Below are 23,647 nucleotides of genomic sequence, written 5' to 3'. Positions count from 1 at the left end.
TTCAGTTGCTAGGCAGTGGTGCAGAACCTATCTTCTATCTTCTATCTTCTATCTTCTATCTTCTATCTTCTATCTTCTATCTTCTATCTTCTATCTTCTATCTTCTATCTTCTATCTTCTATCTTCTATCTTCTATCTTCTATCTTCTATCTTCTATCTTCTATCTTCTATCTTCTATCTTCTATCTTCTATCTTCTATCTTCTATCTTCTATCTTCTATCTTCTATCTTCTATCGGCCTCCATAAGCCCACTCATTCCCTATGGGGAATTTCCAAAAAATGATGCTGTGGTAGCACACCTGCAGCCACTACTACTGACCTTGATGTTTACAAAAGACAGTGAAGTACACTGATCAAACACATTACTCTGCTTTATTCCATATACACAATGAACCCATGTGGATGCAGTCACATCAGCTCCATTGACATGTACAAACAGGGCTTCTCCAGACACCTCATCTCTTTGACCACAGCTGAATGAAGTGCAGTCAACCCTGCATACACAAAGGACACCATTAAATCACCTCAATGACATCAACAAGTTCAGTGTTACAAACAAAACACTCACCATCATAGTTGAACATTTCTATGACTTTCCCAGTCATGCCCTTGCAAATGACAACACATTGAAGCCAAGATTACCCATTGCAAGTTACTGATTAACAAGTCACATAACCACAACATAACAGTCAAACATGCAAAGTAAAGTCTTTAAAAGAGTTATCTATCCACTAAGTACACAAACTTATTCCTATAATACTCTTTTAGTACTTTAAAGGCAGTACAAGTGGAAAACTGTTTACTGTAGTACTTGTGTATTTTTTTACTGCAGGTACATTTCACTGTACTATGTATAACTGTGCATGTGACAAATAAAACCCATCTATCTAAACTAATTTTAGATTACACTGATAATAAAAAAAGATTGTAAATGACTCAAAGGCTATTTGTTGCATTCTTTCATCTAAATATAATAAACATTTCTGATCTTATTGTTAGAGACAGTGTTACCTTTACACAAGACACTTCTCCTCCTATATGTACTTCTGTTTAAAGGATCAGCTCACCTGAAGGCTACAAACATGACCTTTCTCAGCACATGCAGGGGAGAGAAGTCTCTGGTGTTGATCTGAGCTCCATGCAACATCAGGTGCTGATTGGTTGCCACGGCAGTCTGCACACAAAAGCAGAGTACGGCTTAGACTAGCTGAAATAAAAATCCACATTTACAGCTACTGGGCCTAAGCTTCCGTACCTGTTCTTTTAGATCCAGGGAGGCCCGTCTACCTTGAGCCACTGCTATGTGGAGAAACCTGCAAGACAAAATTGACAGCTCAAAAACAGATATGCATGACAGTGCTTTGGTTGACTTCATTACGATTTAGTCCAATGCATCAACAGTATACTCTAATAATACGTTTTATTTAGAAAGGTGCCCAAGGACACTGTACAAATTAAGTATAGGCAAGGAATGACATGACATGGATACACGGTACATAGAATGGCGAGGAACATAAAACACACAATAGTACACTGAGCACAAAAAGATGCGTTTTAAAAGTGGGCATTCCACAGTTTGGGGACTGCTAAAGGACATGTGTCTGTAGAGCAGAAAGTAAGGAGATCTGATGGTGTAGGGATTTATAGACTAAGAGAAGGATTTTGTAGTGGACAGGAAGCCAATGCAGATGCTGGAGGATGGGAGTAATGTGATCCCAGGACCTGGTGAGTAGCCTTGCAGCAAAATTTTAGACATACTGCAGCCTGTTTAGACTTTTAGCCAGAATGCCATACAAAATAAAAGAACCCACCATGCAGTCAGTGTTTACCGTTAAATAATTACTATACAAATTAAAGTCTGAGGTGTCTCAACTATCGCAATCTTTTCATAATTAACTACTTTATTTTGAAGGAAAGGTTTTGTAAACTATGGCAGTAACAATTATTCCTTCAAAGTAGTTCTATCTTCTTGCATAAGCCCATTCATTCTCTATGGGGAATATCCCAAAAATATACAGCTGCCATGTGTAAATGACACATTAGTCAATAAAGGGGAGAAAACCATTACAAACACAATGAACCTTAATGGCATAGGAAGCAGCAGAGTGTGGATGCAGTCACGTCAGCTCCATCAACATGTACGAACAGGGCTTGTCCAGACACCTCATCTCTTTGACCACAGCAGAATGAAGAGGAGTCAAGCCTGCGTACACAAAGGACACCGTTAAATCGCCTCAATGACAACTTCACTGTTTCAAACTAAACACTCACCATCATAGTTCAACATTTCTAAGTCCATGGCTTTCCCAGTCAGGCTCTGCACAAGCAACAACACATTACAAGTTACCTAAGTCAATACAACAGTCAGACATGTAAAGTCTTTAAAGGAAATATAAAACAGTTATCTGTTCACTAAGTACATCAACTCATTTCTATTAAAATCTTTTACTAATTTAAAGGCAGTTGAAGTGAAAAACAAAAATACTTTTGGATTACACTGTTAAGAAAAAAACAACTGTAAATGCCTCAAACCAAAACCTATTTGTAGCAATCATTCATCTAAATAAATAATATACTTCTGATGTTAGTGTTACCTTTAGATAACACACTTCTATCTTTTCTTTAAAAGCTGAACTAAACAACAATCTCAACACACCTGAAGACTAGACAAATGACCTTTCTGAGTGTGCAGGGGAGAGCCACCCCAGAAGTCTCTGGTGTTGATCTGAGCTCCGTGCGACAGCAGGTCCTGGAGAATCAGGTGCTGATTGGTGGCCGCGGCAGTCTGCGCACAGAGACAGAGTACAGCTTAGATTGGGAGAAGAAAAAAAAACAACCTTTACACATTTACAACTACTAGGCATGAGCATCCGTACCTGTCCGTTGGGTTCCTTTAAATCCAGAGAGCCGCAGCCAGCACATAAGCCGTAGCCCATCTACCTTGAGCCACTGCTATGTGGAGAAACCTGCAAGACAAAATGGACAGCTCAAAAACAGATATGCATGAAAATGACAGTGCTTTACTTGACTACAGTTTAATCTAATGCGTCGACAGTATAATCTAAAATAAAAACACCCACCATGCAGTCAAACACTCAGTGTTTACCATTAAATAATTAGTATTTAACTGCTATACAAATTAAAGTCTGAGGTGTCTCGACTATCGCAATCTTTTCATAATTAACTACTTTATTTTGAAGGAAAGGTTTTGTAAACTATGGCAGTAACAATTATTCCTTCAAAGTAGTTCTATCTTCTTGCATAAGCCCATTCATCCTCAATGGGGAATATCCAAAAATATTAATACCACTACTGACCTTGATGTTTACAATTGACAGTGAAGGAGCAAGAGGACGCCTGAAATGAAGGCAGGTCAGGTGTGCCGCTGCATGGTTGGACTGAAAACCTGCAGCAGCCCTTTCACGGATCAGTTTGACACCTGTGATTTAGAGGATTCGTCAACGTCCACAAAATTCTAATTAATCTGAAAAATGACTGAACTCAGTCTAAATGACATGAACAGCTACAAACAAACAGGAGGACGACGTTCCATATGGAGTCAACCAGGAGTTCCCGCCTCAGACGTTGATCATTTGTTCCTGTTGAAGAGTTAACACATGTGATAGAAAGTCCAAAATATTAGAGACGCCGTTTATCTAATTATAGCTGCTTTTACAGACGGAGCCTCAACATTTTAATTTATAGACCGAGTATTGATTTAAACACTCCATCTACATTATTCTTCTCATTTACAGACAGATACAAACTTGATGTTCAAGTTCCTGTCAGATTTAACTCTGACATGACTGTATGTAGACAGCTGTTTGATTTTTATATTTCTGCTGCATCACTTTTAAATAAACGTTCATCTTATCTGAAATAATCACCCCGTGTCTCTATAATTTTGAGATGATCAGTAATAGACTGAACTGTCAGGACATTTGTTTCTGCAGTGATCAGATCAGACACTTTACTTGTTAGTTTTATTGTTGATAAAACACAGAAAGTCTGCTTTAAATCAACATTTATTTCGTCAGTTTATCATTTCTCTAAACGCAGGTGGATTTCACCAACGTCTCTGAAATGTCCGATTTGTCCTGAACGCAGCGGAGCAGCAACACGTTGCCTCTGTCCGTGTGTTGGTTTAATGTTTCTACAGTGAGTTGACCAACTGTCAGTCAGTTCAGTGACTTAGTGGTGAACACTGAGACTGAGAGGAAGCAGCAGGTCAGTCTGCAGAGTCTGCTTTTACTCTTTAACGAGTCAATTCAACAGTCAGAGGCAGGAGGACGCTCGCTGCTCTGAAAACAGACTCACCTGCGCAGGTGAACGCAGCCCGTTCATCAACACAAACACTGCAAACAAACAAACCGACACCAGAGTAAAGGAGAAGAACGAGAGAAGAAGCCACGACGCTGAGACTGAAACATCCAGAGAAGAGGAGGAGTGATGAAGCTCAGATCAGGGCTGTAGTCAAGACCGAGTCCAGGACAGAAAAAACAAGTCGTATGCATGATGACAGTATCAAGACTATAATTTTTGGTTATTATTAGTTGATCTAAAAGCAAAAACAGTGTCACAACTCCCAGGATTTTTAAGTATAACCACTCCCCTTGATATCATCTAATCCAGGGGTCCCCAAACTTTTTTCGGTGAGGGCCACATCAGCTTTCCTTTCTGTGATGGGGGGCCGGGGTTAGTCTATGACAGGAAATGATATGGGCCAAAGTGACAACCAGTGTTATTGTGGAGATTATAATGATCATTTGTTGCAGCTGCCCTTCGCTGTAACAATGAGGTGATGTGATTTTGTAACATGTACAGGTTAATTAACAATCAGTAGGTATTTACAGGTAGTTAATATTAATACAGAATAATAATAAAAATCAGGCGAAGTATTCTTATCTAGGTGAGCTGAGGCCACAGTTTCCAATGATTCACACACCACGTTGAATCCAGTTCCACAAACAACAACATCAAAAAACAAAGTCAGTCAAGACTGAAAGGCTCTAAGAAAGAGAGGAAGCATGTGGACAAATTAGTGATGGAGAAACCAAAGCTTTCTGAGCCACTGAATCAGTCTGAAGCAGTTGTGTTGAAATGGTTCAAGTGTGTCGATTAATGGACCAACTACCTCTCCAACAGGCCGCAGTATGTGAGACTTCACGACTGTGTGTCTGATGTGGTAGTCTGCAGCACGGGGGCAGCGTAGGGTACTGTGCTCTCTCCCTTCCTCTTCACCCTGAACACATCGGACTTCAGACACAACACTGACAGCTCCAGAAGTTTCTCTTTCTGATGATACAGCCATTGTCGGGCGTGTGTCTCAGGGAAACGATCTGGAGTCACCTGGAGGTCATCGCCAACTTTGTGGACTGTGTGCTCTGAACCACCTGCACATCAACGCCAGCAAGACAAAGGAGGTGGTGACTGACTTCAGCAGGAAACCACTACTCACTGCACCGGTGAACATTCAGGGCTTGGACATGGAGGTCGTGGAGGATTACAAGTACCTGGGTGTTCACCTGAACAACAAACTGGACTGGACACACAACACAAACGCCCTGTACAAGAAGGGCCAAAGTCGTCTCCACCTGCTTAGACGACCGAGGTCCTTTGGAGTGTGCAGGACACTGCTCAGGACTTTCTACGACTCTGTGGTGGCTTCTGCCATCTTGTATGCAGTTGTCTGCTGGAGCAGTGGGAGCTCAGAGAGGGACAGGAAGAGACTCAACAAGCTGGTCAGACGGGCCGGCTCTGTCCTGGACTGCTCTCTGGACTGCATCAGACTGTTTCAGACCTCAGCAGCTCCTTCAGCAGCAGACTGCTGCATCCACGCTGCAAGAAGGAACGCTACCGCAGGTGCTTCATCCCAACTGCCATCAGGCTGTACAACACCAGCCTGAGTCAATAAGAACTGTCTTTTTGCACAAACCACTTCCTCACCATCTTATAGTTTTTTCAAAGTTTTAGCAATTATTTATTTGTAAACCGGAGTAGGGAGGAGTCAGGGGGAGGAGTGCTTTATGAATTCTTCGCTGCCGCACCAGGAAATCTGTGTGGGTTCAGTAAAAACTACAGTGGCTGGGAAGTGCAAAACAACATTACAAAATGTGAAACTCTTTCACAAAGCTTGAGATAAATTTACATTTTAGGAAACATTTTTACTTATCATAAAACAAAATGACATTGCCATAACACATTTACAAGTCCCGAAACACAATTACATTTCAGAAAACAAATTAACAAGACGCACTTTTACACTTTAACACTTTTACAAATGCTGAAACAAATTTACAAGCGGCAAAAAACTTTTACAATTCCCGAATCAAATTTACAACCATCAACCGGAAAGGGAAAGTACCAACTCTGGGGTTGAACCGGATGTGATTAACGGGAGCAGGAGTTGGCGATGATCCAAGATGGATAGTGATCAAGTTATGTTTTGCCCGTTTCTGTTCGTTCTTTGTTGCTGTTGTCATCGGTTCACCTAAATGTGCAGTTGCTTTTGTTAAGAGGTTTTTTTAATGTTAAAGTATGTGAGCATGTGTTTTCTCATTAACTTGTTTTTGATCCATGATTCTCAAACTGTGGTCTGTTTAAAAATAAACAAGTATTTCAAGAGATTTTGTTCTCTGTAATACAAAATGCAATAAATACTCATTACTTTGCTTTATTTTTTATTCATATATTTCCCACTTTGAAATAATGAAGCTGTGGGTGACAAATTCAGACACTTTCTGTGCATGTTCCACCATTACAATTAACCTCTCAATTTCTTTTAGTTTTAGATACAGTTCAGTGTCAGACTGCCAGTACTCTGGCTTCTGTAAATGATTGTGCTCCATGGCTAAGTCCAAGTACTCCTGCATGTTTGCGTCCCCACATGGAGCTCATTGAGCTCACTCGATCACTGTCCATCTTGGATCACCGTCAACTCCCACTCCACTTAATCACTTCCGGTCCAACCCCGGAGTTGGTACATTACCTTTCCAGTTGATGGTTGTAAATTTGTTTCGGCGTTTGTAAAAGTGTCTCGTGTCTTGTTAATTTGTTTTCTGAAATGTAATTTTGTTTCGGGACTTGTAAATGTGTTATGGCAATGTCATTTTGTTTTATGATATGTAAAAATGTTTCCTAAAATGTAAATTTATCTCAAGCTTTATAAGTGTTTCACATTTTGTAATGTTGGTTTGCACTCCCCCGTAGGGGGGATATAACAGTTTTAAACAGTAATGTAATATACTATACCTATATGGTGTCATTGGTTGCCTGGTTCCTGTTCTTTTATGTGAAGTCCTGGAAATCATCATGGCTGTGTCCCCTCTCGATGTTCTGGACCGATAAAAGGAGGAGGTTAGAACAAAACTGACTAACATTTACTAATGTCACTATATTACTATCTGTTACTCTACTATTATAAAAGAAGTCATAAAGTCATAGTATAGTATGTTGAAAGAAAGTTAACATTTTAGTAAAAGTGAGGCAAACACAAAGAGACATGAAGACAACTATTGCTGCTTGATAAAGGACAACCAGAGTCTCTGGTCCACCTGGTTATGTTACAAGCTTAAAGGCAAATGTTTTCACATTCTTCAAACTTTCTTCAGCTCTGGTATTCTTTCAACTTTAGTCTTCCATCACTTAGCAATAGCTGTCTTCATGTGTCTTTAGTTGTGGTTGAACTGGTGGTGGGGGACAGTCTGGCCTTTATTACTATAGTGGTCTGAATGGGTATCAAGGAATTTTAATATATAAATGTGAAGTTGCAAAGAAAAAGTTTTGACATTGGACCTTCACATAAAAAAATAAAAATTAAAGAGACATCAAGACAGCTATTGATTAAAGGACTGAAGTTGTGACAAGGTTTTGTTGAGTGAATACCAGAGTCTCTGGTCTACCTGGTTATGTTACGAGCATAAAAGTAATAATAAAACTTTCAACAAAATGTCACAACTTCAGTCTTTCATCAAGTAGCAGTGGCTGTCTTGATGTCTCTTTAATTGTGGTTTCCTGTGTTGTTAGTTGATTTTCATCCTCACATTTACAGCTGGTGGTGGGGGACTAAACTTCTTCACTAAACTGGTTTGAATGGGTATCAATGAATTTTAATCTGGGACTTTTATTAAATGATTTCATTGATAAATGTTTGATTTGAAGGATTTTCAGGTTAACTCAGAGAAATAAACATTCACATTCAGTCTCATTCACTCGTAAATTCAAATTACCCAAATGTTTGTTCCATGTGCTCCATCCACACCTGTCCAGGTAGAAGGCCAGACTGACAAACAGGAAATAGAAGATCCCAATGTGATTTACAGAAGGGGGAGCTGGACTGTACCAAGTTGTAGAAGGGGTGTTTGGTAGTTGTAAACCATAATCATATATCAAAATGTCCATTACATGCATTCATACAATTTCAGCATCTAGTTTGAAAATCATAAGATGTCATTAAGATGTCAGCCTGTAGGTAAAAGTTAGATGGTGATGGAAAGATGTTTTATTTCATTAATGATGATCATTTTCTACTTGCTTGTGTTGGCAATCTGTATTTGGGCGTCTGTGAAATCACAGAAGATGGAGGAAAACACACATGGAAGTAGGATGACGTTTCCTTGCTTGCTGGTGGGAGTCTTCACGATGACAGGTGAGTTTCTTCAGTTTCTGTTACATAATCCAAAGAAAAATGCAAAACATATGTTTTATTTTCTGTGGCAGCTACTTCTTCTCAGATTTTACACCTCTCCAAATCATCGACTCCTGACTCAGATGAATGATTCTTCCTCCAAAACTTCACCACACCTTAGTGACACGGTGAACGACAAACATCGTTTTAAAGCCTCAGACTGATGTTTCACCACAAAACCTGGCTGCTGCTGAAATCATCTTTTACAACAGGTACAAAATATTATGAACAATCCAGGTAAAAAATAAATGATAAACAATTTATTCTTTAGTTTGATAAAAAAAAAAAAAAAGCTTTTATTTTCCCCACAAACATTAAATCACATTTTAATACAGTTTCCTGTTAGGCCTCACGGTGGAAGTATAGTTAATCATTTAATAAAAATAAATCTGTCCAATGAAAGTGACTTTTAGTTTCTCTACTGTTTCTGGGGTGACTGTGCTGACCTGGAGTCAGAAATGTTCTCTGAGCTCTGAGGAAAGGTACAGTATGAGAAGTTGATGGAGTCAGACGACGACGTATCTTCAGTTTTCATCTGGAGACACATCTGAAAAGAAAAAAAGATGGAAGATACATTCTGGATTTACTGTGTGTGTAGAAACATATACACACACATATATACATACATACGTACGTACACACGCATACATACATATATACGTACACACACACATACACACAAACGCATACACATATATACACACATAAAAATATATTATATATATATATTTATTTATATTCTGCTGCAACATACCTCCACCTCTACTGAATATACTATGATGTCTGGAGACTCAACATGAGATACAAACACAAGCCAGTGTCTCAGTGATAAATGGTAAATGGCCTTGCTTTTATATAGCGCTTTTCTACATATTGGTACTCAAAGAGCTTTACAGTCACAGACACATCTACCCATTCGCTCACACAAGCACACACACATTCACACACCAGTGCCACGCACTGGGAGCAACTGGGGGTTCAGTGTCTTGCTCACGGACACTTCGGCATGTGGCACATTCCGGTCTACCTACTGAGCAACAGCCGCCCAATGCTACCATGATGCTACCATGTTGGTGTCAGGCAGGTTTCCAATCACAGTCACTCTGCTACGATTCAAGGATCAGCTCTACACCCACAGGTGACAAATCAAGATGGCGGCGCGCATGGACGCAGCGGCTCCAGTCAGCTCTGGGTTTGTTTTCTCCGTCTTTGTTTTATTCCAAGAGAGAAGAAGACGCGACTCTGAGTGAAGCACCAGCCAAGAACAAATAAATAACAATTGAAAGAGCTACACCTGCTCTTAATCGGTTCAATGAACTCAGGTGACCGGAAGTAATTGTGTGTGGTGGAAACAAAGAAAAACTATAAGGATCACTGCCCTCTAGTGGACACAGTCCTAACTACAACTGTCCTTATTTTAAATTAATTATTATTATTTTTTTTTACTTATTGGTCACATACTCCTGATTAAATAGTTTGATGTCCTGAGCAGAAAAAAAAAAAAAAAACAAAAAAAAAAAAACAACAACCAGAAACTGTCCTTTAACTGCGGTAGATGGATTTTGCTTTAACAGAGAAACATACCAGTCAGTATCAAGATTATTTCCCCCCTCCAAATAAATAAAGCGACTCCAGGCAAGAGAAGGTGTTAGAGAGTGAAATACTTTACCTTCAGCAGGAGAAAAGAAGCCACAACTGTAAAACAACTAGAGGGAGAGGAGGAGACATGAAGATCAAATAAATATTCTGTAAAGAGTCACAAATGAAGTCAGATCTGATCATAAACTTTGAAAAACATGACTTAAACAACTTCTACATTATTCTGATGTATTATCATATTTAGTAAATATATAATCTAAGTCTTCGGATGAAAACAGTCTGATTTTTTAAATTTTATTTTAATTTTTTATTAATGAACAAACTGACTCCCCGTGAGTAAAACCCTTCTCCCATCAAACCTCAGAAACTTATTAAAAACATGAACGAGTTGTGACGGAGACTTAGCTCCCTCTGGTGGAGAAACGATGAACTGCAGGACGTCAGTTTAATAGACACAGAACTATAACGATCACTGCCCTCTAGTGGACACAGTCAGCAACTACAACTGTCATCAGTTTAATTTATCTTTTTTTATTATTTATTGGTCGCGGACTCCTGATTATTAAATAGTTTGATGTTCAGAGCAAAATAAATAAATGAATAAATAAAGAACTAGTTGCTGACAGTGGTAGTCAGTAACTACAACTGTCATTTTTTATTTTATTGTTATTATTATTTATTTATTGGTCACATACTCCTGATTATTAAATAGTTTAGGCTCAGAGAAAAGACAAAAATCCAAAATTCTCCTTTAATTGTAGTAGATGGCTTTTTGCTTTAACAGAGAAATACGTCAGTCGGTATCAAGTTTTTTTATTCCAGTGAAAGCGTCTCACCTCCAAAGAAATAAAGCGAAAGAAGATGTTAGAGAGTGAAACAGCCAGAGGAAAGAAGACACAGCTGTAAAACAACCAGAGGGAGAGGAGGAGTGATTAAGCTCAAATAAATATTCTGATAAACGTCACAAATTGAGTTAGACCTGATCATAAACTTTGAAAACATGGTTTAAACATCAGTCACAGTCAGTAACTACAACTGTCCGCATCAAATAATACTAATATTCACACTGTAACACATCTACTGCAGTATTTTAGCTCATATGTTCATCAGTCTGATAATGACACTACATGTGAACACATATTATTTGATAGACTGAATGATTAGTGTCACTGCCCTCTGGTGGCCACATAGAGGAACTACAGCTAAACAGTCCGCTGTAAAAAATGACAACAAGCAAATGCACTATTGAAAAAAAATCAAGAACAGGAGCTACACTCTACATAAAACTACAACTAAATACACTGTAAACAAGAAAATAAATTAATACCAAGGAGATACACTGCAAAAAAATAATGATTGACTGTAAATAATGATTACAATATACCCTAACTTAAGTACAAACCAGGAAACGAACAGCAACAAATAAATAACAGCAGGAGTTACACCTGATATGAAACGGTTTAATGAACACAGTTGACAAGACGTGATTTTAAATGGCATAAACTTAGAGAAACTATGATTATCAATGTCCTCTTACAGCTGCCATTTTTTTATTTATTGGTCACACTGTCCTAAAGTCTCCTTCAAATGCCGTAGATGAACAGAGAAACATGTCAGTGGAAATCAAATTTATTTATTCCAATGAAAATGTCTCACCTCCACAGAGATAAAGTGACACCAGACAAGAGAAGAAGGAGCTCCAAAGCTTTAACAGAGAAACACGTCAGTCTGTATCAAGTAAGAAGATGTTAGAGAGTGAAATACTTTACCTTCAGCTGGAGAAAAGAAGCCACGACTGTGAAACAATCAGGGGAAGAGGAGGAGTGATGAAGATCAAATAAATATTCTGTGAATAGTCACAAATGGAGTTAGACCTGCTTCCTACTTCTACAGTGATGAGTGTTCACAGCCCTCTGGTGGTCACACAGAGGAACTGCAGCTACACAACACTGTAAAAAATGACAACAAGCAAATCTGCTATTTAAAAAGTGATCACCAGGAAATAAAATGTAAAAATCGAGTATATAGAGGAGATACTTCATAAAAAAAGGACAACAAGCAAACAAGCCTAAAAAATGTCAGTGAGTTACACTGTAAAAAATGACAATCAAACTTAAAAAAAAAAAAAAAAAGACTACCAGGATATTATGAATGTGTCTCTTATATGTATCTTGTATGTGTCCGTTTTTACAGTGCAATGAGACAGGATACAAGATACACTGTAAAAACAGAAAACCGGGAGAGTCACTGTAAAAAATGACAATCAGGAAGTGTACTGTAAATAAACTGACAACCAGATAAACTGTAGAGGCCAATGATGAACATGATGGACTGAAACAGCATCCAGGAAACTACACAACCCAGAAACAGAAGAGATGGACCAATCGGAAAACTGAGCGAACGCATACAAGAACAGCCATGCAAGATGCCCAGGGAACAGTTATAGGAGTTAGATGTCTTGCTTGCTTCTTCAGGCATGAATGTAGGGGAGGATTCAAAACCTGTTTGTTCCTGTTTTAACATTCATAGATGTTTTTGTCATAAATAATGTATTTAATACAATAGCCAGTAGCTTAAATCACCTGAATCTTTATTGAACACTCACTGAGTCCATTCTGCAGGTGTACATTCATTTCTTAGAACAGTTATTATATTTGCAGATGATAAAAGTGTATTAAGTTTTATAGAAAAGGCTTTTGACACAAAGTTTCTCAGTCGTGAACTGGTTTACAGTCAGTGAGGTATTATAATGAAGTAATTGTAATAAAGTGTCAGAGAATATGACCATTATATTGCATAAATGTGAAGTATCACAGAGTAACAGGTAATTCTTCTCTGCCTTGACTGAAACTGGAATAAAAACAGTTATCACTAAATAAAACTAAAAACTAAAAATCCATTAGACCAACTCTTATGGTGCCAGTTATAAATATGAGCTCCATAACAGAATAATCTGCAGTAGCTTAAGTATTAACAAACACTGGTGAAACTCTTTGTTGTCTTGATCATCATCTAAAAAGCATGAAGCCCTAATGGAGCAATCAGAGTTTGTCTAAATTAGTGTCACCACAACCAACCAACATTTCACCCAATGTTCAACAGATGTAAACAATGATTCCCTGACTGATGAAGATCACGCCACCACCTGACTGACGGCTGCTTCACCATATTTCAAAGTGCTTGTTTTTCAGAAAGGGGGTTTTGTTCACGATGTTGTTGTCAAAGAGTCTAGAAAAACAACAAAGCAGAGAGCAGACGTCACTCAGGACAGAACAACATGACAACTAATAATCCATCTGATGTCAGATTATTCTCTGAGAGCCTCTGAGCAGACAGTTATGAAGTGATGGTGCACTTATGGATGTCAGCTCACCTCACAGTGTTGATGGAGGGGTTGATGGAGAGCAGCTGCAGTAACAGGTCAGTTGAAGCATCAGTGATCTTGTTGTGACTCAGACTGGAACACAAACACAAGTGTCAAACCTCTCACTGGACATTAGGTTATATTGGACTGAGAGCAGGTTTACAGCAACACAGAATATGTCACACTGCTCCATCTGAAGGACTGTATCTTAACAGGGGGGTCAGACACTCACTCCAGGACCTGGACTTTGTGCAGCTGTGAGATGAGTGTGAGCAGCAGCTGGTCAGTGAGCTGACAGTGACTGAGGTCCAGCTCTGTCAGCCCTTCACAGAACTCCAGCATCTGGACCAAAGCCCCACAGACCCTCTGATCCAGTCTGCTGTGACTCAGATCCAGCTCTCCACCCAGGGCTCCACACAGGGACACCGCCCGTCTCACCATGTCCTTCTCACTGTGGACAGGAACCAGGGACACCAGCTGGAGGAGGACGGTTTTACTGACTCTGAACAGGAGAAACAGAGCAGACTGTTAGGATGCATCAGCATGAAGGAACAAGCTTCTCTCTGGTTCAGGTTCATGGTCTTCACCTCAGGTGGACCCTGTGGAGGACAGAAAACAGCAGCTCCAGCCCGCTGTCCTCCACCTCACAGTCTCTCAGGTCCAGCTGTGTGTTCAGGCTGCTGTGTCTCAGGATGGTGGAGACGACCCTGCAGTCATCAGCAGACAGACTCAGAGACTCAGTCTCTCCCTCCTCTGGTGTCTCCACACAGGAGGAGCAAGACAGGTCCAACCTGTGCTGCAGAGCCCTCAGCAGGTCTGATGCTGCCCCCTGTTGGTCGTCAGAGGCAGCACAGCAGTGGATGAACCTCAGCAGCTGATTTCTGTCAACACTGGTAGGAGAAATAAACCAAGTTACACAATTAATACACATAATCATCAGTGCTACATCTATAATGAGTCAGAGGACAGTTGACTCATGCCCAGTATGTTGGACAGTAATCTGAGGAACAGCTCTAATGTCTGACCTGAGCTGAGAAACTCTGTCCAATGTAGAGGGGATGGACTGTACTGTAATCAAGTGACATACCTGAGCTGTGAGATATAAGGCAGACACTGCAGGAAACTCCTCACTTCACTCTCTTCATGTGAGCAGCCTGTCAGCTTCACTGGTTTCTTCTCTGATTGGTGTTGTGGATTTTTTCTATTTACTTTGAATAAAAAGATCTCAAGTCAAAGGTTTTGTCTTTGTGAGTTTTATTGCATCAAACAAAGGTATACCGTTCGCGAAGGGGGGGAGAATCATACACAGAACAACACAGACTGTGAATGCTCCGAGGACTCTCTCGGGGCAGTTTAGGTCTTACAAGATATTTTATACTTCGAACTAGGCGTTGTCACTTTGCATATGGTCAAGTTACTTCACATTCATTGGTTCTTGTCCTTCGTATGACATTATAATTTCTGTTAGTTTGCCCAACAACAGTGTGACCTTGAGAAGGTTCTCGTATTTCAACTGTTATCTGCAGATGTTCGTGTGTGAGCAAAAGAAAGAACAGTTCACAGAAACTTCCGAGCGCATCCTTAGACCTTTCTCATTAGTGGCAGTCAGTAACAGTTACAGGTACTTTCCTCCTACATGCATAACAGTCAACACTAAAAATTAAAAATTTCCACTACAATTCCCTCCTTTTGATTATATGTAATCAACACAATATATGTTAAGCCATCAGAATCAAAGACCATCACGCAACACAAGAACCCAATGAGATCAAATGTGAAACAAGTAATAAACAATCAAACAAATAAATGCATCAACATTGATTAAGATGGTGTTGTAAAAGAAAACACAATTAAACACAGAATCACGTTTTTATTATTTGACTCACGTGAAATAATATCATGATGTAGTATTCACACCCCTCTTACATAGCATGTCAGCCTATCTAACATGTGATCCATGAATCCCACCTTCCCGTCAACAAGGACCGCTGGAGGCAAACCCTCAATGGGATAAAGAACCCCTGAAACACCTTCTAACAAGTGTTAGAAGGGCTCACGATGGAAATCACAGCCACATGAACCTACTTACAGGAAGCCAAAAACCTCCCCTTTCTTGACGAGAGGAGGCAAAAAGACCCCTACGCTAACTATTCTAACCATGGAGTCAGACCTACGGGAAAAACCTCAATGTCGTGGAGGAAAACCCAAAGTCTAGTCTCATCCAGATGATGTCATAAGGGTGTGTAATCACTTGGTACAACACATGAATCAATAACAGTAATACGCGCAGATTACATAACAATTTAATGTGATGATTATAGGCAATCAGTGTCAGACTAAATGTATGAAGGTAAATATGAAATCTTCAAAGTGGAATTACAGTAAACAAAACAAAGCAATCATAATAATGTAATAGTAGTAACTGTTGACAGGAGGAATGATCTTCAACCCATGTGCTGAGCGCACAGTAGAAGGCCACCACCATGGAGAGGTTACTAGCACATACGATGCATGGTGTTATGGAATCCATCTCCTTGATCTTCAACTTCTCCAAACGTGTTAGCCATCCAAGAAGAGAACGGGTTATCTATGCCGGAGTTTGCAGCCAGCTCCTCACTTAAAGAGGTCAGACCCGCAAGGGCTCGGGTCACGGAACCATCTGGGGCTTGAACACATTGGATGACGACGAAGCCGGAGGCGTCCGTCCTGGACACAGATCACTTAGAGACATCTAGTGGTGTGTCGGCTGGATGGGTCGTCGTAGATGGGATGGAGGTGGGTGCAGGATCTTTCGGTTGCAGCCACAGCCATGGGGTGATTATGACGACAGCCAGGATCAGGAGAATGCAGGTCGTTCCTCGCAGACCGCAGAGCCCAGGATGTCTGAAGGGATGCCAGGGGCATGGTCTTTCCATGTTGTTCTGCCTCTCAGTCAATGGCAGGAAGAGGATGCTCCGTCTCTAGTGGGAGGTGTCCACGCTCGTTGTCAGCTCAGGGACCCGTTTGCAGTGGGTGGCGTGTATCCAAGTGGCCCTCTCAGCAACCTTCACGGCCGTGTGGGTGGTGAGGAGGATCTGGTACGGTCCCAGCCAACGCTGATGCTTCCACGTCTTTCGTCTGAAGTTCTTGACGACCACGTAGTCTCCAGGTTTGAATGGATGCAGCGGGGTCTCAGCAGAGGGTGGTAGGGTTGCTTTTACCTGTTCTCTGATCTTAGACAGACATTTTGTTAGAGTAAGTTATAAGATTTTCTTCACAGAGAGTGGTTTCCATTGGGGGTCCCGGAGGTCCCACCCCAACGTTCAGAGTTCCTGCAAACAAAATCTCAAAAGGGGACAGGTTACATCGCGTGCGCACTCGCTTTCTCATGTACATAAGCACAATAGGCAGACATTTGGGCCAGCTGAGGTTGGTGTCTTGACAACACTTGACTAATTTTTGTTTCAATATGCCGTTTTGCCTCTCTACAGCACCTCCCGATTGTGGATGGTAGGAACAATGTACTTTGAGGTCAAATTTAAGTTGTGCGGACAGCTGCTGTATGGCTTCATTAACAAAGTGGGAGCCATTGTCTGAAGACAGTTTCTCAGGGATTCCCCATCTGGGAACGATTTCTGTCAACAGCGCTTTCATCACCACCACGGCGGTTGCATGTTTGGCTGGAAACGCTTCAACCCATTTTGAGAACATATCCACCATGACCAGACAGTATTTCTTACCTTCGCTTGGGGTGAGTTCAATAAAATCCATCATAACATGTTGAAATGGTCTGTCTGGTGCAGGATGTGCTGCTTGATGTGTCAGAGGTTTTGGTCTGCCTGGGTTATTTTGGGCACAAATCAGACAGTTTTTACAAAAAATCATCTGCAAATGTTGAAAAGCCTTTTGTGAACCAGTGTTTTTGCACTATAGCACACATCCCTCCTTTTGACGCATGGTCAAGACCATGAGACAACTTAGCATAAGGCAAAAACAGCTTTCTAGGCAAACACGGCTTGTGATAGATATTAACGGATTTCCCACTGGCCAGTTTGCACGCCTCAGTCAGGGCCACAAGTTCTGCTGCCTGTGCAGAGTAATGAGAAGGCAGAGGAGACTAACAGATCACAGAAACATCATCAACAACAGAAAAGCCAGCATGGGCCGTTCCGCGCTCGGGATCTCTGAAAGCAGAACCATCAACATAAAAGATTAGATCAGGGTTAGTCAGAGGGGTATCCTTTAAGTCTGGTCTTGAAGTACAGGTGTGCTGGAGTTCTGCAAGACAAGAGTGAGGTTCACCATCATCTGGCAGAGGCATGAGAGTAGCAGGATTAAGGACAGAACATTTCTTAACCTGAACATTTGGAAGTCCTAAGAGTGTGGTGTGATATCTGAGCCACCGTGCTGGCGTGAGGTGTGAGGTTTTCTGTTCTTGCAAAATATGTGCCACAGAATGAGATACAAAGAGGTTAAGATGATTATAACCCACAAAATCATGTGAGGCCAACACTGCGGACTCACAGGCCGCTACGGCATGCAAACACGATGGGAGACCTCTGGCCACTGGATCTAAGAGACGGGAGAAGTAACCCACTGGTTTGAGCTGACCGCCGTGTTCCTGTAAGAGAACAGAGGTCATACAACCTCATCCACAAACTGAGTGAATGGTTTTTCAGGGTCAGGTATCCCCAACGTAGGAGTGGACTGCAGGGCCAGTTTGAGGTCTTCAAACGCTGCGTCTGCCTCTGGGGTCCACGTGACAAGGCTATGGGCCGTCAGGTCCCTCTGATAGGCAATATCCCTCAGCGGACGTTCTTTCTCCGAAAAATTGGGAATAAAATGCCGACAGTAGGAACACATGCCTAGAAAAGAGAGAACCTGTTTTTTAGTTTTCGGTTTCGGAGTGTTAACCACCACCTCAACGCGTGAGGGGGAGAGGGATTTGCCGTCAGGGGTAAGAATATGACCCAAAAACGTGACCTGCTGTTGCACAAACTGCAGTTTTGACAATGAAGCTTTGTGACCATCTGCCACTAGATGGCGTAAGAGGAGGATGGTGTCTGTCTCACACTGTTCCTTCGTAGGGGCTGCGATGAGAAGGTCGTCAACATATTGCAGCAAGACCGATCCTGGGGAGAGTGTGAGAGAAGAGAGACTTCGAGATAAAGCTTGACAGAAAAGGGTGGGGCTGCAAGTGAGCCCCTGGCAAAGTCTGGTCCAGGTATATCTCTTTCCTCCGAATTGGAACGCGAACCAAAACTGGGAGTCTTCATGCACTGGAACTGAAAAGAAAGCATTTGAGAGATCAACCACAGAAAACCACTGAGACGTGGAGGGCACTTGGCTCAAGATAGTGTAAGGGTTGGGAACATTCGGAGTCGGTGCGATAATAGCAGCATTTACGGCTTGTAGATCTTGAACAAAACGCCACTCAGCGGGCTGGCCTGCTGGGCGGAACTTCTTTACTGGAAAAATGGGAGTTTGTACAGGGGAGTCTTCACATGGTATTATAATACCTGCTTTAAGAAGAGATTCAAAAACAGGAGTGATGCCATCTATTGCTTCTTTGCGCAAAGGGTACTGGCGCTGTTGAGGCCTGTACGCAGATTTGGGGGTGATTTGAACCGGTTCACAATTTCATATAAGGCCTACGTCATATTTGTGCGCTGTCCATAACGTACTTGGGACTTGTGCGAGGAGCGGAGAGATCTCTGTCGGTTTCGCTGCATGTGTGTGTGCAGCAGATAAAAATGCGGAAGTGGACACTCGTCTGCGCAGATCATCAACTAAGTGAGCAGTGCGCAGACAGTGAGCTCTCATAGTGAGAGGGTGTCTGTGAGCTTGAAGAGAGAAAGAGAAAAAAGCTCCTGTATCTATGGGGGAGAGAACCCAGTCGTTTGCTTCTTTACACAGTCTTACAAATAAACCTAAATCACGCTTTAGAAAGTGAAATGTGTGGATAAGAGTTATAAACATCATAGAGTTTCTTCTGAGCAGATGTGAGCGCCACTGCTGCAGCACAGCGTGTGCCATCAGTGTAGATATCAGTGATTGTCAGTTGATCATTCGGATCTTTAAAGAATTTCTTTTCATACTCAGAATCTGGGCCTCCTTTGCTTACAAAAGAGGTACAATGTAAGTTTTCTGGTTTCATGCACTCTGCAGAGGCGGTGATCAGGGGGGCAGCTGTGGTGGTTAAATAGTTTAAAAAGTCATAATTCATCCACCACTGATAAGCATACAGTGGTGTGTTTGGGCTAAACTTCACACAAGCAAAAGACAAAGATTCATCTGCTTCTAATTTGGGACGAGTCACCTGCACTCCAGAGGGGGTGCAAATCAACACAATACCAAATGCACACATCAGGTCTCGGCCCAAAAGATTCACCGGACACATGTCAGACATCAAAAAGGAGTGTTTAGTTTTACAGGTGTCCCCTTCAAAAACCCAGGAGCAAGTAACTGGCTTGCTATAATTTTCTTTCGTACGAGAACCACAAGCACTCATAGAGAAAGTATAGCGACCGCTGGTAGGCAGGGACATTTCAGAGGTTCTTAACACAGAGTGTGTTGCCCCAGAATCAACTAAAAATTCTAAGTCCTTGCCTTGGATACTGCATGTTATTATGGGCATTTCTTTATAACCTGAGGAGGACAGACATGCATATGTTCCCTGCTCTGGGGGCCTCTCTAAATCCCTTATCTTATCCTGTACTAAGCCAAGCATTGTATCAGTGCAAAGCAGCTCTTCATTGCAAGAAGCAGGTGTGGGTGTTGTTGTGTGTGCGGTTACATTACCAACTCCTCTCTGTGGTTGTCAGTCCGAGGCAAAGGAGGTCCATCCGAGCTGAGGGTCCCATCTGCCTCTGCGATTTCCTCTGTCCTCCCCCCATGGCACCTCTGGACAGTCTCTGGCCCAATGCCCATCTTTGCCGCATGCGAAGCATTTGTTGGGTTCATACGAACTGTACCTGCGGCCATATCCTCGTCTCCATCCTCTGCTTAGTCTGTTGAATGGGCGCTCATCCAGGTGAGCCAAAGCGAGCTGAGCATTCAGAGTGGCTGCATTCCTTTGCTTGGAGGCCTTATCTCTCCTTTTTTTTTTTTTTCTTTCTGCTCCCCGTGCTTGCCGTGTTTGAGGAGCTCTGAGAGTCTGTTATCAGCCCACCCGCCGACCAGGGTGGAGCGCACTTGTGTGAAGATGGGCTTTCGGAGACCTTCCTCGAAAGCTGCTGATGTTGTCCAGGGTACGGTGGAGGTTGTTGTCCGTCAGATAGGCGACCAGGCAGGGCGGGAAATATAGTCGTAAATATAGTCGTCCTTTTTGCCTCGGACCCCACCGGACAGAGAGGGAAAAAGAGAAGTGGGAGTGTGGTGTATCAGTACAAGCATTTTTTTTTTTTCAGTTGTCTCTGTCTTCCTCTCCTTTTCCTGATCTACCTTTGGTAACATTTTTCCTGTCTTTTTTCTGTCTCTACATTCCACTTCAGTCATCCACTGTTTAAAACATCTCACATTTTCCTCTATACATTCTAACGACTTCCTCTCGATCTTTCTTTTTGACTTAATATCTTCCTCTTTCTTTTTTAGACAAGTTTGCAACTGTTTCAGTTGTTTCATACTAAAACTGCCTTTGAGAATTATAATTAAAATCAACAACCTGATTTAATTTAAAGTCTTATAATATCAGTCATCTATAGAATGAGGCTGCATATTCAGCAGAAACTCAAATATTACATAAAAATCAACATCTAAACCGTCTTTTCCCAGATCAAGGCATTCATTCCTTTATCCAATATTGAGCACAATTTAAACTTGTTTCCCCATATTTCTTTCTCATGACATCGAAAATTGGACCCCGGAGTTCGGTTGGTTGGTTCTTACTCCCATTAGACCCCATGGTGTCTATTCCTTTAAGATTATCAGGCGTCCCCAATCAATCTGTGTAAACTTCTACCTTTACACTGGTTTTTTCAGGTGGATACCCCGGATTGTAAGAGTTACCCAAGCTCTTCACCGGACCTGGCGAGTCCCTGACTCCTTTTACTGACTTACTTATTCTCTTTTCCTTTTTGGGTTGCTCCAGGTTGATACCCCGGACTTAAAGAGTTCCCTGAACTCTTTACCGGACCTGGCGAGTTCCCTGAACTCCTTTTAAGTAAGTTTGGAACGTAAGAACAGAACAAACCGGACTCTCAAACCAAATTTAATTATTTTGTATTTCTTTTACCCTTTGTAATAAAATATGTCTTTGAATTTGCAACAAAACACACAACAGCCCTTGACTGAATTTTAAGAGATCAGAATGTCTTTACCGTTTATTTTGGCGGCTTGTTGGTTCGTTGGATTCCGAGATGACAGCCGCGGTCCACGCAGTCGGCCCTCTCGACCTTTAAACTGTCAGGGTTGAGGCAGGATCGTCAGTTTGTCCTGGATGATCAGTCGCCGTCTGCCGTGGATCCGGCGATCAGCCTGGAATCCCACTTCTGACACCAAAGTCTGTTGTGGATTTTTTCTATTTACTTTGAATAAAAAGATCTCAAGTCAAAGGTTTTGTCTTTGTGAGTTTTATTGCATCAAACAAAGGTATACCGTTCGCGAAGGGGGGGAGAATCATACACAGAACAACACAGACTGTGAATGCTCCGAGGACTCTCTCGGGGCAGTTTAGGTCTTACAAGATATTTTATACTTCGAACTAGGCGTTGTCACTTTGCATATGGTCAAGTTACTTCACATTCATTGGTTCTTGTCCTTCGTATGACATTATAATTTCTGTTAGTTTTCCCAACAACAGTGTGACCTTGAGAAGGTTCTCGTATTTCAACTGTTATCTGCAGATGTTCGTGTGTGAGCAAAAGAAAGAACAGTTCACAGAAACTTCCGAGCGCATCCTTAGACCTTTCTCATTAGTGGCAGTCAGTAACAGTTACAGGTACTTTCCTCCTACATGCATAACAGTCAACACTAAAAATTAACAATTTCCACTACATTGGAGTTTCAGCACTTCCAGGAGGATGGAGGTCTTTCTCTCTGAGAGGTTTATGAACCAGACTGTAGGAGCTGACTGGAAAACTGACTGTAATGATGGAAGGACACTCAGACCTGATTTAGTCTCATAGTCCTTCACATGGGAGAACAGATCCAGCAGGAAGTTACAGTGATCTTTTTTATCATCATTACTCATGTATCTCTCATTTAAAGGGAATGTTTGATATGTGCACACTGATGATAACAGCTCCACTATCTTCTCTCCTGTCTGATGTTCTCTCTCTGCTGCTGCACAGAACAGATTCAAAAAGAACCTGGTTTGTTGATGAAGATCTGGACTCCAAGGATCAAACCTGGAACAATAAGAAGGAAACATTTAGTGATGATTTGATGTCAGCTGCATAAATACAACCACACACTACTGATGGACTCCATCTTGTACATGTCTGTCCTGTATATAATGAAATGACATTTTAAACACATCTTTCATCAGAGCAGCTCAACATTGTTTTTAGACTGTTACTGACTCACAACACAAACACTAATCCTGAGTCTGAAATCACTGCAAACTGATTGAATGGTCTCTGTCATTTGATTTGCTGGGTGAATGTAGAGAGTAAAACACTAGATAGAAACAATATAGAAATATACAGAGTGGATCAACTAACTCTACAGTCCATATCATGGACAGTAGTTGCTTCACCTTCATCCTCATATGACACACGTGGAAATCACAGTTATGTTCCACTACATCTGCAGGTTGTTACGTGCCAGACAGGGGCAGTGTATTTTTCTTGTTTTTTTTCTCTCCCTCTCTCTCTCTCCCCCTCCCCTGTGTGTTCAGGTGATATTGGTGATACCGGCGCAAGTGATTCCACCTGGGAAGTCTGTCAGAGCCTGCTGATTGGTTGGATTATCCCATTGCCACCGCAGGAGCTACTTCAAAAAGGTCCAGCTACAGGCTTCTCGGCGCTCGACTTCTCCTGCACATGATTTGCTGCTGCATGCTAGTTGCTAGATTGCTT

The 23,647-nt window shown here is 41.5% G+C and overlaps 3 protein-coding genes across 12 annotated transcripts in view; all 3 read right to left on the bottom strand.

Moving 5' to 3' along the window:
- Positions 1-686: 686 nt before the first annotated feature.
- Positions 687-10,082, bottom strand: LOC311509392 (NF-kappa-B inhibitor zeta-like). Its single transcript, XM_084574585.1, has 11 exons — positions 9,718-10,082; positions 9,133-9,233; positions 8,594-8,664; positions 8,229-8,281; positions 7,252-7,335; positions 3,536-3,599; positions 3,318-3,439; positions 2,877-2,966; positions 2,657-2,785; positions 2,272-2,317; positions 687-2,203 (listed from the first exon to the last, which is right to left on the bottom strand). Exons 8-11 carry the CDS (start codon positions 2,934-2,936, stop codon positions 2,118-2,120), a joined length of 321 nt encoding a protein of 106 aa, XP_084430711.1. The 5' UTR covers positions 2,937-2,966; positions 3,318-3,439; positions 3,536-3,599; positions 7,252-7,335; positions 8,229-8,281; positions 8,594-8,664; positions 9,133-9,233; positions 9,718-10,082; the 3' UTR covers positions 687-2,117.
- Positions 10,083-13,446: 3,364 nt separating this feature from the next.
- LOC311509569 (uncharacterized protein) lies at positions 13,447-14,580 on the bottom strand (the record flags this gene model as incomplete). Its single annotated transcript, XM_084574803.1, has 4 exons — positions 13,447-13,513; positions 13,659-13,742; positions 13,882-14,151; positions 14,237-14,580. The coding sequence occupies 4 exons, from the start codon at positions 14,578-14,580 to the stop codon at positions 13,447-13,449; spliced, it is 765 nt and encodes a 254-aa protein (XP_084430929.1).
- Positions 14,581-14,867: 287 nt separating this feature from the next.
- Positions 14,868-23,647, bottom strand: part of LOC311509477 (uncharacterized protein) — a 107,613-nt gene continuing 98,833 nt past the window's right edge. For 9 of the 10 annotated variants that reach the window (XM_084574709.1, XM_084574707.1, XM_084574714.1 and 6 more), the window contains one exon: positions 14,868-22,975. In XM_084574709.1, coding sequence (XP_084430835.1) covers positions 22,606-22,975 — 370 coding nt within the window. In that variant the 3' untranslated portion in view covers positions 14,868-22,605. The remainder of the gene's footprint in view (positions 22,976-23,647) is intronic. The other variant, XR_014699839.1, reaches the window with a different exon arrangement.

The sequence above is a fragment of the Chelon labrosus genome (assembly GCF_963514085.1).
Source record: "Chelon labrosus genome assembly, chromosome: 24".
Classification (NCBI taxonomy): Eukaryota; Metazoa; Chordata; class Actinopteri; order Mugiliformes; family Mugilidae; genus Chelon; species Chelon labrosus.
The sequence above is the reverse complement of the archived record's forward strand: the minus strand, read 5'-3'. Positions and strand labels throughout refer to the sequence as shown.

Coding starts and splice junctions, on each gene's coding strand:
- LOC311509392 (XM_084574585.1), bottom strand. CDS start 2,936: ATGGGCTACGGCTTATGTGCTGGCTGCGGCTCTCTGGATTTAAAGGAA. Junction 2,786..2,876: donor TAAAGGAACCCAACGGACAG/GTACGGATGCTC, acceptor CTCTGTGCGCAG/ACTGCCGCGGCCACCAATCA. Junction 2,318..2,656: donor GTCATTTGTCTAGTCTTCAG/GTGTGTTGAGAT, acceptor TTGCTTGTGCAG/AGCCTGACTGGGAAAGCCAT.